Source organism: Cydia pomonella, chromosome 17 (genome assembly GCF_033807575.1).
Source record: "Cydia pomonella isolate Wapato2018A chromosome 17, ilCydPomo1, whole genome shotgun sequence".
NCBI classification, from domain to species: domain Eukaryota; kingdom Metazoa; phylum Arthropoda; class Insecta; order Lepidoptera; family Tortricidae; genus Cydia; species Cydia pomonella.
In genome coordinates this window covers 19,336,336-19,351,294 of record NC_084719.1, presented here as the reverse complement: position 1 = coordinate 19,351,294, position 14,959 = coordinate 19,336,336, and the positions used below count along the sequence as shown (strand labels likewise).

Below are 14,959 nucleotides of genomic sequence, written 5' to 3'. Positions count from 1 at the left end.
TGGATTTTGTTGGCATATACATAGATATAGCGTTGGGTTTTTTAAATGTTTATTAATTATCAAAACCGATTGTCACGTGTATTTCCAACAAAGAGGGAAAACTGCACGCTGCACGCCGTTCTCCCCGACAGTCAAATAATAAATACTTACCTACCAATAATCAAATCACATTTAATACAGAATCTTCAATTTCAAAGCCGCACGCCTGACCGCTAGCCACAAGCGATCATTAAATTTTAGTTGTTACCGTTTAGCCAAAATTTCCACAACTGTCTATTTCAAGTTAGCATATACCCAATAAAATAGAGTCAGACCAGGCTAAGTTGGCAGCGATTTTGATAGCTCAGACGGTGCAATAGGGAATGCTTCCGGTACTGAGTTTGTATGGCGAGAACCGGTTTAGTACAAGTGTTATTTTAAACGTCATACTTCTATGAAATTATGACGTTTACTTAATACTTGCACCGTCTGGGCTATCAAAATCGTTGCCCAGCTTGGTCTGTCTCTATTCACGTGCCATTTTATGACAGAAATTAGCCGAAACTTTCCACATTTAGATAAATCAGAAGTTATATAACGGACTGCCCAAACGGAGTGAAGATCTCTATCAAGGGCTTGCCCTAAAGCAATCGTACCCGTAATAAAAGCCATCGAATGAAGGATAGATAAAAACCAGCGGGCCACGGGCTTAATTATGTAGATACCATCGCTGCAGTGACTTAATTGCCTTCGAACGTCGAGAACTGTCTACATTGAGGTTTGGGCTGAAATGAAAGTTTTAAACGCCTCGCCGGAGGGTAGATGATAAAAGTTTTGCTTCCTCGTGGACATTAGGACATGATGTTTGTTGGGACGTGGCCGCGTTTCTAAGCTCGCGTAATGCCTTTCCTACCTGGACCTAATGCCCTGCAAAGTTATTGTAAGTAATAACTACAGCTGTTTAACCGGGAATAGCACGGCTACAACTTAAAGCTGAGTTTAAACCGAGATTTACCTTAAACTGAGCTAGGATTGTTAAGTTTGCTAATGGCTGTTTACAGTCCTCACGTGATGAGGGCTACATGAGTTTGTATTATTGAACTTGTTTATTTCAGTGATATTACCGGGTATTAATGCATAGGGACCAGTAGGACTTAGATGGTTGGAAGAGTTTGTTTTGACAGCCACTGCATAGCAAAAACTCTATTTACAGTGGCGAGAGATGCCTTCGGCCGAGTACCGAGTACTGAGCAATCGGCCGAGGACACTCTCAGCACTGTACTCGGACTCTGTAGCTCGATATTTGTGATCAAGTGATCATAAAGATGCGGCCTAATAGGTACACCCGAGGCCCGTGGTGTGTTCTCAGTACAAAATTTAATACTTAAGCCGTAGCCATTTTGGTGGTGGGCAAGCTGTGTATGTGTGCGTATAAATGTGTATGTGTATGTTTTTAGGGATGTGGACTTGTCGATTTTAATCATCATTATATATCGATAATCTCTACATAGCAGAACGGAATAGCGATAAATTGAAGCTTCGATATCTTCACTAATAACTAATATCGTAGAAATGCTAATGGGTAATGAATACTTTATTATATAATAAAATAACTCTATTATTGCGGAAAACATATTTTAGTTGGTTTTGGCCGGTGTACCATTTCCGCCGTTGATTATTGTAATAACGAACTCACAAAAACATACTGGTTCACAAAAATCTATATATAATTTTAGGTAGTTTAAATCCTTTTAAGTAACATTAAAATTTAAAAAAATGCCGATAGTTTATCGCTACGACTTTATCGACATGGCTACAACACAACTTCTAGTTCTTTATTGTTAATCGTAATAAAAATGTGGCTGTTGTCTGAGGCTACGGTGACAGCTTGCTTAGACTCCATCTTTAGGAATATTATATCTATGGGTACAACATACTGCTTGCAAAAATAGTTACATGTACAACGTTCAAGCACACACAAGTAACTGGTGCATGTAGCTCGAACTGTCTTTAACTTCGAACTCGAACTTTATCCATAAAACTTTCGTTACAATATGTATCACTTGTTGTGTAATGATAATATAAATATGTGTCAATAACTCATAGTTAAGTCTGTTGGCTCTTAAATCTTTTAACTTTAAGTGCAAGCCATTACATATTGTGTAACTAGGTATTTGTGCATCGCATTGGCATCGTTTACCCCTGTTTAGTTACATACTGTGAAGGTATGATAAGTTGTCTACACACGGAGGCGAAATATCATTCGTCAGCGTTACTGTTAGCCCGAGAATAATAATGATTTAGCTTCGTCCGAAAAAAAAGGATGCCAGCAAAATGTTCTAACATTTGGAATTAAATGTTAACCACTCGACATAAATTTGGTGTAACGGCCCATTCGTTTATTTGTCATCGTCAGCTGAATAAAAACGGTTTTAGGTGTCGTTGCAAGTTATAAAACAGGTACAACACATGACGTATATTTCAGCGTATAGTATCTCTATTATATAATATGGCCCGAATATTCGGTAATTATTTAGTAGAGGACTTTCATACAAACATGTTTACCAAATATCACGCGAGATGGCGCTGTACTGGGACCGGTGATTTCTACATCACGCTATTGAAATATTTATAGGGATTGTATATAATGGTTTGGGATTATTTTTAACTTATTGACTTTGTGACTGGTTGTTCATCTTCCTTAGAACAGTGCGCCCTTTTTAGGGTTCCGTAGCCAATGGCAAAAAACGAAACCCTTATGGATTCTTCATGTCTGTCCGTCCGTGTCACAATCACTTTTATCCGAAACTATAAGAACTATACTGTTGAAACTTGGTAATAAGTAGATGTATTCTGTGAACCGCATTAAGATTTTCACACAAAAATAGAAAAAACCGGACTCCTCCGCACCATTATCTATAAAAACGGTCACCCATCCAAGTACTGATCCCGCCCGACGTTGCTTACACCGAAGTTAAGTTTCCTTAGAACAGTGCGCCCTTTTTAGGGTTCCGTAGCCAATGGCAAAAAACGAAACCCTTATGGATTCTTCATGTCTGTCCGTCCGTGTCACAATCACTTTTATCCGAAACTATAAGAACTATACTGTTGAAACTTGGTAATAAGTAGATGTATTCTGTGAACCGCATTAAGATTTTCACACAAAAATAGAAAAAACCGGACTCCTCCGCACCATTATCTATAAAAACGGTCACCCATCCAAGTACTGATCCCGCCCGACGTTGCTTAACTTCGGTGATTGGATGAGATGAGAACCTCGAGATTGGAAATAAATATTTATTTTATTCTGTTTTTAGTATTTGTCGTTATAGCGGCAACAGAAATACATCTGTAGAAATTTCAACTGGCTAACTATCACGGTTCATGAGATAAAGCCTGGTGACAGACGGACGGACGGACGGACAGCGGAGTCTCAGTAATAGCGTCCCGTTTGACCCTTTGGGTACGGAACCCTAAAAAACAATAAATTTTGGGGGTTCCCCATACTTAGAACTGAACTCAATTTTTTTTTCATCAAAACCATACGTGTTTGTATCTATGGATAGGTCTTCAAAAATGATAAAGAGGTTTTTAATATAATTGTTTTCTAAACTGAATAGTTTGCGCGAGAGACACTTCCAAAGTGGTAAAATGTGTCCCCCCCCTGTAACTTCTAAAATAAGAGAATGATAAAACTTAAAAAAAATATATCATGTACATCACCATGCAAACTTCTACCGAAAATTGGTTTGAATGAGATCTAGTAAGTAGTTTTTTTTAATACGTCATAAAATTTAAACAATTTTTTTCATCAAACCCATACGTGCGTGGTAAGTATGGATAGGTATTCAAAAATGATATTGAGGTTTTTAATATAATTTTTTTCTAAACTGAATAGTTTGCGCGAGAGACATTTCCAACGTGGTAAAATATGTCCCCCCCCCCTGTAACTTCTAAAATAAGAGAATTATAAAACTAAAAAAATATATAATGTCCATTACCATGCAAACTTCCACCGAAAATTGGTTTGAATGAGATCTAGTAAGTAGTTTTTTTAATACGTCATAAAATTTAAACAAATTTTTTGTTTTCATCAAACCCATACGTGTGGGTTATCTATGGATAGGTCTTCAAAAATGATATTGAGGTTTGTAATATCATTCTTTTTCTGAACTAAATAGTTTGCGCGAGAGACACTTCCAAAGTGGTAAAATGTGTGTCCTCCCCCCCTGTAACTTCTAAAATAAGAGATAGATAAAACTAAAAAAAATATATGATGTACTTTACAATGCAAACTTCCACCCAAAATTGGTTTGAATGAGATCTAGTAAGTAGTTTTTTTAATACGTCATAAATGGTACGGAACCCTCCATGGGCGAGTCCGACTCGCATTTGGCCGCTTTTTTAAAGAGATAGGACTACATTTTAAGATACATACAATATTCGGTTAAAGTGCGAAGTACTCACAAATGTAATGTAAGCTCCTCCAGAGCTTTCAAGTACTCCCTTCCATCAGGCTGCATTTTTCCTTTGGCATTAACAAGATAACAAGCCAATTCGAACGTATACAGATATCAGAATGACATCTAACTGATGTCATTCAGTTATCGTGCATTTCGCTCGTACTTCTCCGTACATATAACGGTGCGGGCGAGACGCACGATACCTAAATAATATGATCCAAATATGATTCTGATGTCAGTGTACGTTCGAATTGGCGAAATTATGAGACATGTTGAATCCATAGGTATTTTAATTATTTGGAGGGTTTTGAAAATTTGTTCGCAAGTCCAGACCTGGGTGCGTAGCCAACGGGACATTCGTTAACGCTCGTAGCGAACGAAATGCAACTGTCATTGTCGCACTAATATGGAAGAGTGATAGAGAGATAAGATTGAAGCATTTTTAAATGGTTCATTAAAATCATACAGGTGAACCGAATAATTCGGCTGAATATTCGGTTTGGTAAGATCTAAACCGAACATTCGGCCGAATATTCCTATTCAGCAAACTCCTTAAAAATATATGAGCACGCACTCTAGCCCTTGACAATAGAGGTGTGTGTAGATATTTATGAGCACCTCGGTTGCTACGATATATCTAATGGCGACTGTACCTATCGACACTAGTGAGTAGGGCTAAGATGGTCGGCTGTTTATCATTTGTCACCATGGCTGTCACGTTCTAACAAGTATGTAAGCGCGGAAGTGACGGGCATAGTGACAAGTGATAAAAATTGAACCATAATGCTGCCGGAATATTAAAACTTTTTACATTCAACAAGACGTACATCATGCCATAGATGACATTGACATACAGTTCATGCATGACATTGACATACTAGCTTAACTCTAGCGTAGTTCATGAAAATCATTGCAAATCCTATCGTGACAAAAATCCAATGTGTTTATTTCCTTAGGTATGAGTGATAACAATTAATAGGAAATGCACGTTAACTCCTACGTAGCAAAATTGGCAAGTCTGACATCTGCCCTAAAAAAACGGCAAATCTATGCGGACGCCAAATTGAAACAACATTTCCGTAATATTTGCAAAAATTTTAAAATTGTAACATACCGGTAGCTTCAAAGTTCAACGCAATGCCTTTCGATACAACTGATCCGAAAATAATTAATTTCTTATTGGAATGTTACGAGAAAGAGGCGCATACACGGCTGGCATGGCGGGAAAAGCATTCAGATATGTTCCAAAAGGCAGCTACCTTCCGAAAAGAACTGAAGAACTATACGCATGCAGACATCAACTACGCTTTAGCCGCCGCTGGGATGGCGGCTACTACCCGTGACCATATCGAAGCCGCGAGGCATAGACTAACATCTTCTAAAGGGGTGATCGTTCCAAAACGAGACGAATACGAATCAGCGTTGCAAAAAATGTTCCCGGTTGAACCTGAACACGAATCACTCAGGATCAAAGAGGGACGTAAGGCATATCTAAAGAAGCGATATGAGTTGAGCCCTGAAGAAAAATATGTGTTCCCAGAAACTTCGAATTGGATGTATGGGTGGAGAATGAAGGATAGTGAGATGAAGGCAGTGGCTACACGATATCCTCGATTAGGGCTCATGAAAAGTGCTTTATACAGTAATGTTGGACCTCAACCGGATCCTAGTTATTATGGAGATCCTGCCTGCGCTATTACGTTTTGCTCAAGATTCACATAAGATATTGGTACGTACTTTATGAGGAAATCAATTTATGTTTTTTTTTTTTTGCGTGTTGGCAGTTTTGGATCATTATTATATCTTCAATATACCTACCGTTTTTATGCATGGGTTACTTTCTTTACTTAAGCCACTGGTCACTGGATTTTGACTAGGGTTTAGATATTTTGAAAAAATTAAAGAATCATGAAAATAATTTATTGGTTGTATTGTATACGAGTATACGTATATACAATTTCGTACAAAAATATGTACATACCTAAACTAAATCTGCTTAAAGTATCCGTTAAAACACTGTATACATTTTAATACAAAATTTATCTGTTGCTTATTGCAAGGCACCATAAGATACATATAAATTATTAGTCTACTTATCAGGCGGTTGGTAATGAAGTTGCGGGTTGATTTTTTAGTAGAAGGTAGCTAAGTTTTGGGATTAAAATTTAGTTTTTTATCTTACATTTTTACTTACTTTACATAATACAAATCACCTTCATGCAGCCAAGCCTTAACCAGCTCGTGGCTGACCATAATAACTTCTTACCAACCGCCTCAGTGGACAGTATACATAGTTCAACAGTTCAACCAACAGCCCTTTCATTTTCCGAATCAAGCGGGAAATGTACGGGAGTTCCGTCACCTAATCTCTTGGCTATAGAATTGATCATCTCCGGTGTCGCCTCTCGCAGATCGTAGGCTAAGCCGACTTTCTCGAAAAATCTGATGAAGGCGGTGCCGAAATTGAAGAAGTCAAAATGCTCAGCGGCTTTGTAGTCGAATGGGAAGGCATGGTGGTAGTTGTGCCAACCTTCTCCAAGCGCCACTGTCGCGACGAAACGGTTTTCTGCTGGCTTTAGGTCTCTGAAAGCAAAATATTGACTTTCTGTAGACAGTGACGTAGTCATTTTTGCAGTTAAGAATTTTATACCTAAAAAAGTTAGATATTCGTCTTTGTACGGTCCGAATTTAAAAGGACACCGGGACTTGAGAAGTTACATTCATCATGTAAGGTAACCATCGAATTTCTATGCGTATCTATAAGACTCAGTAGCAGTCACTTTCGTCGAAGCCAATATGGAGTTCATATTTAGGATACCATTGAAAATTGCTAAGACGTGGAAGAGGAGGAAAAACACTTTAAATCCCAGTAAACAGTTTAGATATAGAAAAAATCAATCATTGGTCAGTACATTCAATTGTAGAATTTTTTGAGGCACATATGTTCTCTATATAGGTATATAAAAGTCAACTCACTTGTTATACGGCTTGTATCCAAATGCGTGAGCCAAGCTGTTGACGGTCAGCTCGCTGTGGAAGGTTGTGATGTATCTGAGGAAGCACTGCCAAGCCACGGCCGTCTTCCAATCCTCACCCCAGAACCACACGTTGATCATCGTCGGCAGATAGTAGCAGAACAGCAGTTTGAACCATTGGAAATATCTAAAAAATAAATCATTTTGTCAAAAAGTCAAGTTTGATACTAAGCTTTTATCCGTACCTTTAAAAAGTCATCTATTTCTCATCGAGGCGATTTAAAAAAGCCCAAAGTCTATGAGGGTGCATCGTTTTACAATAACAGAACCCCAATGGCTACCTTCATGGTCGACGTCTTCATGACATTGCATTATCATTTCATTTCAAAGGCGCAAACTTAAATCTGAAAGTAAATCCTCATCCGCTCTTTTTCCTCCGTCCTTACCTGACGACCTACCGCGAAAATTGAAAATCTAAATTTCGTTATCTGCTCCTCTATGGTTATTGTATATTCAAACAATAGAGATGCCAATAGACTAACGAACAAAGTGGTTCGGGATAGGCCCTCTGATCTCACATTCAGACACGCATGATTTTCACTTTTCACCACTCCCTATGCCCTTAAATCTAAGTCCCTCTTGATTTAGCTTACTTACTTTTCATAAAATCGCAGCAGCGGATCGTTCTCAATGTCACTCATGTCAATCTGCTTGCCGCGTTTGATGACCTCTTCGTTTTTCTTGAGCATGAGCCAGCCGATGTGTGAGAAGAACAGCCCACGGTTAGCATTGTGGGGGTCCGCGTCGGTGTCGCTATACTTGTGGTGGACGCGGTGGTCGCGGACCCAGTTGAGGAGGGAGTTCTGGAAATAGTGATTAGGTAGTTAACACATTTACATATTTAGATATGTGTTTGGTAGCTTTACAATACTAATAGTGTGTCAAGATTTTGGGATCATCGTCGGGCCTTGTGGGCAATGCTCGGGATGTGTCCTCATCTGAAAATGCTGCAGCACGCCATTCACCAAAGAAATAAATCTTACCAAAGTATTGCTAACTGCTTGTGTTAATTTCGTATAAAGATGTACATCGCGCATGTAGCGTGTGAGTGATTATCGAGATTCACCAGACCGAGATCTAGGCACGATGAATTTTTCACGGATAGGTACATTGACTGCGCCCGCTTTTGTTTTATCGAAACACAATATAGACCGACGATCTGGACAGTGGGCGCAACGAGATCATTGAGGACGATGTAATAGGCTTACTATATTCTGTTTTTTTATTCCGTAGACTAAAATGACATTTCATGTGGTACTAAGAAATGTCATGTCTTACATATGAAACGTCATTTTAGTCTACGGAATAAAAAAACAGACGTCAGATACGAGATAAGTATATACTAACTTATCCAAACGTAACTTACGATATGCACTTTATTTTGCTAATTGCTCTTCTGTATCTATCGTTGCAAAATTGATGTAGGTGGATTAGTCGCAATAAAAACTAGGTCGGTTGATTTCATACCTCATTTGAAACTCCAGAATCCGTAAAAGAAAGAAATGTCTACTTTTCCTTTCTTAATCAAACATTTTATCATGAAAACTCAGGTAAGAATTAGGCTCCAAGAATGTCGAGGTAATAATTCAGTAGAATAGAGCAAAAAGTAAAATGGCTTTAAGTTAGAAAGTCTGCTTTTTATTAACTTCACGTGCCCTTACTTGTTTGCGCTTGAGAGATCTTGTTGATTACTTTTTTATATCTACATTTGATATAAGGTCAATCAGGGTAACTGCAACCTAGGGGATAATTACAATGCGGGTGGAACGAATGATTAAAGAATGATAATTACACAAGAAAGTACCTATAGATATTTCCTTACTCTAATTCAATAGTGAGTATTACTGCAATGTTCTGGCGCCAGAGTGCACCACTAGCACCTTTCGTAAACTATAGAGTAACTTATACATATTGTGCCTTAAACTGTTTTTTGACGTGTTTTCACAGATAACAAAATATGACATTGATGCATCATTGCAGTTTGTTTACAAAGGGTCTACCGAGAAACGCGAAAATTGTAATTTAGTTACCTGCCTCTTCATCGCTCGAATATGCAAGAGTGATAGAGAGATTAGATAACGAAATTTAGATTTTCTTATTTCGCGGTAGACCCTCAGATTGTGATGGATTGTGGTAGTGGCGCCCCCTACGCAGAGTTTCGCGTAATATTCTCTATTTCAGAGTCTACCGCGAAACGCGAAAATCATAATTTCGTTATCTGCCTATCTATCGCTCGAATATACAAGAGTGATAGAGAGGCAGAGATAACGAAATTTCGACTTTCGTGTTTTGAGGTAGGCCGTCAGTTTGTGCTAGACTAGTACTACTAAGTAGCGCCCTCTACACAGAGTTTTGCGTAATATTCCCTATTCAAAGTTACATTTTGATGTCTAATTGTTGTCCCTGTGTTATCATTCACCCGTACATCTCGCTCGCCCCAACACATTTACGAATAACTACGAGCGCCTTGGAGGATTTAACTTGGAGGACAAAACAGTCTGCCGATTTTTGCAGGGGAGGGGCACATCAAATGTATGGCTATTTGTACGTAACGTACAAATAGTCATGTCAGAAACGTCAGTCCATACAATACATATGACTATTGGCCGAGATTTTCGACAGAGGGGTAAGCTCTGAAAGGTGACTCCAGTCTCCAGTTATTAAAAAAATTAAGTTCAAATTTGCCTCCAGCTAGAGTTAATAACACACCTCGATGTTCTGGCAAATGAACTAGTGAAGCGAGTTGTTGACATACCTGACCAGCGGAAGAATAAAGCATCAACATAAAGATCTTCAGGGGCAACGTAGCTTTGTAAGATTTGTGGGTCCAGAGTCGGTGAGCGCCTCCTGTCACTCCAAAACCGCTTGCCACGTACATTATTGCCGCTGGAAGTAGGTAAACAATTTATACCCGCCTTCCACTGCGAGCGAAACGGGCTCCGTTCGGAGTCCGCTTAAAGGATGACGCTAGGAGGGTCCGGGTCCGGTCTGGGCCGAGGCGTCCAGTGCATGTCATTTTCTATAGAAAGCAGCACGTGATCATCCATCACCCGTCAAAGTGTCAACGAAGAGTCGGACGCCTCGGCCTAGACCCGGACCGTTCTTGCGTGAGTCATCCTCAACTCGCAATGGTGAAATGCATATAACAAGACAACACAATCGGTTGTCAAAACCGTGTGTCACCGACATATGAAGAAACCGGTTTTTATTGCTCTAAAGCGGTTAATTTCACAAGAACTGTACTAAAAAAAAAAACGGTTTAAAAATAACCGTTTTTCGAGGGAAACCGAAATTAAAACGTTTTGCGCTAAGTGATAACGGTTTGGAAATTTAACCGGTTTCCGGGTCTTGCTATTTACTTGATTTACAGCGCAACGAGATTGCGGACTCTATTTATAGGACTTATACTGGTAGGTCTAAACGACAGACCTATAAATAGTCTACGGGACAAAAGTAAATCGTAAAAACATAAACCCCGAACACAATAGAATCATCAATCATGTGACCTATTCAATCATATTCAAAGGAGTCTCCGAAGATTAAATTGATTTATTGGTGAAAACTTCCTTTTCAAAAATACCATAAGTACTCACATAAATAATCACATTCTAAAAATATAAAAATGATAAATGAGTTATAAATATCGAGTAAAAGCGACTACATTTGTCGTTTACAAATCGTCCTTTAAGTTGTCTGTGTCATGTACTAGCCTATAGGGAGCGTGGAGGCAGCACAGGAGCCGTCAGATTTTTGGCGCGAGGCGTAAATGTGATGTTTTTTGTTCCGATGTAGCCCACAAGATGGCAGAACCCACTATGCACAAGAAAACACGTGACGTGTACATGTGCATGTTAATGGTTCCGATTCAGGCCACAAGATGGCATACCCTCTAACGCGCACGGTCCCTATCGAAAATTCGCATGCGACACATTTCATAAATTATTCTATGAGGCTGGTCGTCCTACACCCAAAATAAGATTTTGACGAACATTATATTTTCTATATAATATAAAATAAGTTTTTATAGCTGACTGTACTAGTTATTAGACTCTTAATTAGACAATTATTTACTTATGGGCGCGTTATTAATAGCCAAACAAATTATATTAAACACTAGAATAGTACATTACGATACAAGTGCGAAAAATAGGAAATTCGAAACGAGTGGCGATAAATTAAAACACGACCGAAGGGAGTGTTTTAAATCGACACGAGTTGCGAATTGCCTATTCGCACATGTATCGTACAACGTTTTACAGTACATATGGCCCTTTAAATGTTCGACACAGTAACGTAATATGCTAATTTTCGCACTAGTGCTATAAAGTAGCACCATATGTACTGTAATATTACATTTTAAGTTAAATTTAGTATAATGATAACATCATTTTTAGTGTGCTTGAGAATTTAGTTAAAAACGAACAGTGCATGACCAAGGTCTGAAATGTTGTTTTTTTTTTATTACGTTGGTTTATTACCACATCTGTGTTCATTACAGAGTTTTGATAACCGCAATGGGTGCCCCCTTTTTCGCATAACATTGGTTGACATAACATGTAAATATTATTTTATAATGGCATATGTTTACTCGTATTGCCGCTAATTTTCTTTTCGCATTTTTTCCCGAACGCGCTATTCCATTCACTTTTTTCCTCGGCAACCTACTTTCACAGTCGTGTTGCTCCCGTTTCTTTTTTTTTTTAACTCTATTTCGCATATATTTCTCCTAAAAAGCAGTTATCCTAATAAATTATGCGCATAATAGTTCTACTTTAGCCGTATATAATGTTGAATAAAGTTGGATTTTCCTAACATCAAAGTTCATAATATGCAACACATAGAACTGGTTTTTCAGTTAATATTGATAATTACAATAACTGAAGTGACTAAAATCGGTTAGTAATAAAAGTCATTTTTAGGGTTCCGTACCCAAAGGGTCAAACGGGGCCCTATGAGTGAGACTCCGCTGTCCATCCGTCCGTCCGTCCGTCTGTTACCAGGCTGTATCTCAAGAATCGTGATAGTTAGCCAGTTGAAATTTCTACAGATTATGTATTTCTATTGCCGCTATAACAACAAATACTAAAAACAGAATAAAATAAATATTTCAGGGGGCTTCAATACAAAAAAAAGTGATTTTTAGATAATGGACGGAACCCTTCGTGCGCGAGTCCGACTCGCACTTGGCCGGTTTTTTAGGTTTCGTTTGTATATTTTTTGCAAGATACATATTATATTTCTACTTACATAGAAACCAATTTGATCCAACATTTTGTCATCAAAATGATATATTTGTGTGTACATTTCGCTCGTACTTGTCCGTACACATTGGCAAGCGAGACACACGGGCGAATGTCCAAAAATGTAAGTTTGGACTGGCCTCCGAAACACTCTGGGCCTGTTTCACAATGTCCAAGTTAAGTATTTGATAGCTAATTAACAAATAAATTAACTGTCAGATAAAATTTCCTACAAAACTTAGCACTTTATCTACCAGATAAGCTTATTTGAAGATTGTAAAACGTCAACGATGACTTTATTCGTCAGATAAGTGGCAAGTAGCTTATTCAGGACTTTACTTGGACATTGTGAACAAGCCCTTAGTAATGTGTGATACAATGGAAGTTTAATAAACATAACAGAGAAAATTGCGAGCCAAACTTTTCAAACTTACTACGAGCTTTACCATGCATTTACATTTTCGAACTGACCAATATGCACCTATTTCACACGTAAGGAAAAATCTGCACCTATTTCAAAAGCAGAAAAATGAAAGATTAATAAACAAACTGCAACTACCTGCACCAAAGTTGGAATTATTCCGAATTAGCCCTCAATTTGCCGCTGCAAAATACTATAACACTTCCAAATTATATTAGGTCAGAGGAGAACGATAAAACTTACGCAAAAATGTTGAAGACATTTCTTATCGATAAAAACTATTATACCGTTGAGGATTTCATAAACGATAATGATATGTAAATCAATCAGTGTTACTACTTTAATAATAATGCTCCTGTTCTAATACTTTTAATAATTATGTTGATATTTTAATTGATAAATGTATATAGGTACCTATGTATGTATTAGCACTTAAATTAGTTTTACGGATAAAATTGCCATACCCGTTCTGGGTCCATGAGATACTTACTCTTTCGCATGTAAATACCATCTTGTAATTATCATGGTGCAATAAAGGAAGAATAAAGGAAGGAAGAATAGGTAAATGATTATAAAATTAAAAATCACTTACCAAACACTACTGTCTGCCATTTCACTGGAAAAGCGTAATGATAGGGCCAATAAATAAATAATATATGATATAGTGTAATTAGTATTGTGTTCACCCATTTAATGTCATTTTTGAATCCTAGACTTTTTTCCAAATTCCTAAACCAAGATTGTTTTGCTTGTGGTTTTTTTTCCATAATATTCGTTGTATAAATAAATGCCCTAATACACTACCACTCTGTTATATTCTAGTTAATCGTTTGATTATATTTGATTAACTAATTGCGAGTGGCTAATTTATGCATGTATTCTATCATTGTGTTAATTGAGGTTCATTTGAAACTTGAATAGTTGTTTCCGATCCAAGTGCGGAAAGTACAAATTTGCAAGGAGTGGCGATAAATTTTAAATCGCCATGAGTTGCAAATTACCTATTCGTACGTGTATAGTACAATTTTTTACAGTACATATGCCCCTTTAAACTTTCGATATAGGCATCTAAAGTGCTCATTCCGCACTAGTACGAGAAAGTAGCACTATATATAATGTAATAGTGCATTATGATACAAGTGTGCTGCGTTGGTCTACACGAGGCAATATTGTACGCACGAGCTGGGAGCGAGCGTGCACTAAGAAAGCCGATGTATGTAATGACCAATGCACACGCGTTTCATACGACGTTTTTCAACACACTTACAAGGAAAAAGAAACAAAACTGATATATTAATCAAATTTTAATTGTTATAACAGTAAAAGTAAGATTTACAAAATGGTGGCTTCCACTTACAATATCGAATAATTGCAGCAAAGCGAATTGGGCAATATTTATAAATACAACGTTTTGGTAATACTTGTCTAAGTGTTTAATTCTCAAACTATACTTACAGAACCCTTGGTTTTCCAATACGCCTAAGAATTACACTGTTAATTGATACATTTCGAACAATGGGCCGCCCCATTACATACATATCAATGTTTTCAATATTTATGCGAGTTAATTATTTAAACATGTCAATGAGTTTACCTATCAACTCATTATTTACCTGTACGTGTGAAACTAAACTTCTGCAACGAATTTCTATCGAGCTGATTTATAAGTATAGTAGGAAGTTTAAAAACTTTGATAGACCTCATCTTAATCGCAATTGCTTTCTTAAGTATAAATATGCTCATGCTAAGAATCACGACATTATGGATGGTTTTAAATGCATTTTCACTTAGGGCTTGTGTACAAATCACGCAAGGTTCAAT

At 37.6% G+C, this 14,959-nt stretch overlaps 2 protein-coding genes across 2 annotated transcripts; one reads left to right on the top strand and one right to left on the bottom strand.

Moving 5' to 3' along the window:
- Nucleotides 1-4,602: 4,602 nt before the first annotated feature.
- LOC133527044 (uncharacterized) lies at nt 4,603-6,272 on the top strand. The gene has a single exon (XM_061863930.1). The coding sequence runs from the start codon at nt 5,580-5,582 to the stop codon at nt 6,162-6,164; it is 585 nt and encodes a 194-aa protein (XP_061719914.1). The 5' UTR covers nt 4,603-5,579; the 3' UTR covers nt 6,165-6,272.
- Nucleotides 6,273-6,345: 73 nt separating this feature from the next.
- Nucleotides 6,346-14,034, bottom strand: LOC133527043 (acyl-CoA Delta(11) desaturase-like). Its single transcript, XM_061863929.1, has 5 exons — nt 13,731-14,034; nt 10,233-10,363; nt 8,075-8,280; nt 7,419-7,604; nt 6,346-7,025 (listed from the first exon to the last, which is right to left on the bottom strand). Exons 1-5 carry the CDS (start codon nt 13,903-13,905, stop codon nt 6,746-6,748), a joined length of 978 nt encoding a protein of 325 aa, XP_061719913.1. The 5' UTR covers nt 13,906-14,034; the 3' UTR covers nt 6,346-6,745.
- Nucleotides 14,035-14,959: the final 925 nt, after the last annotated feature.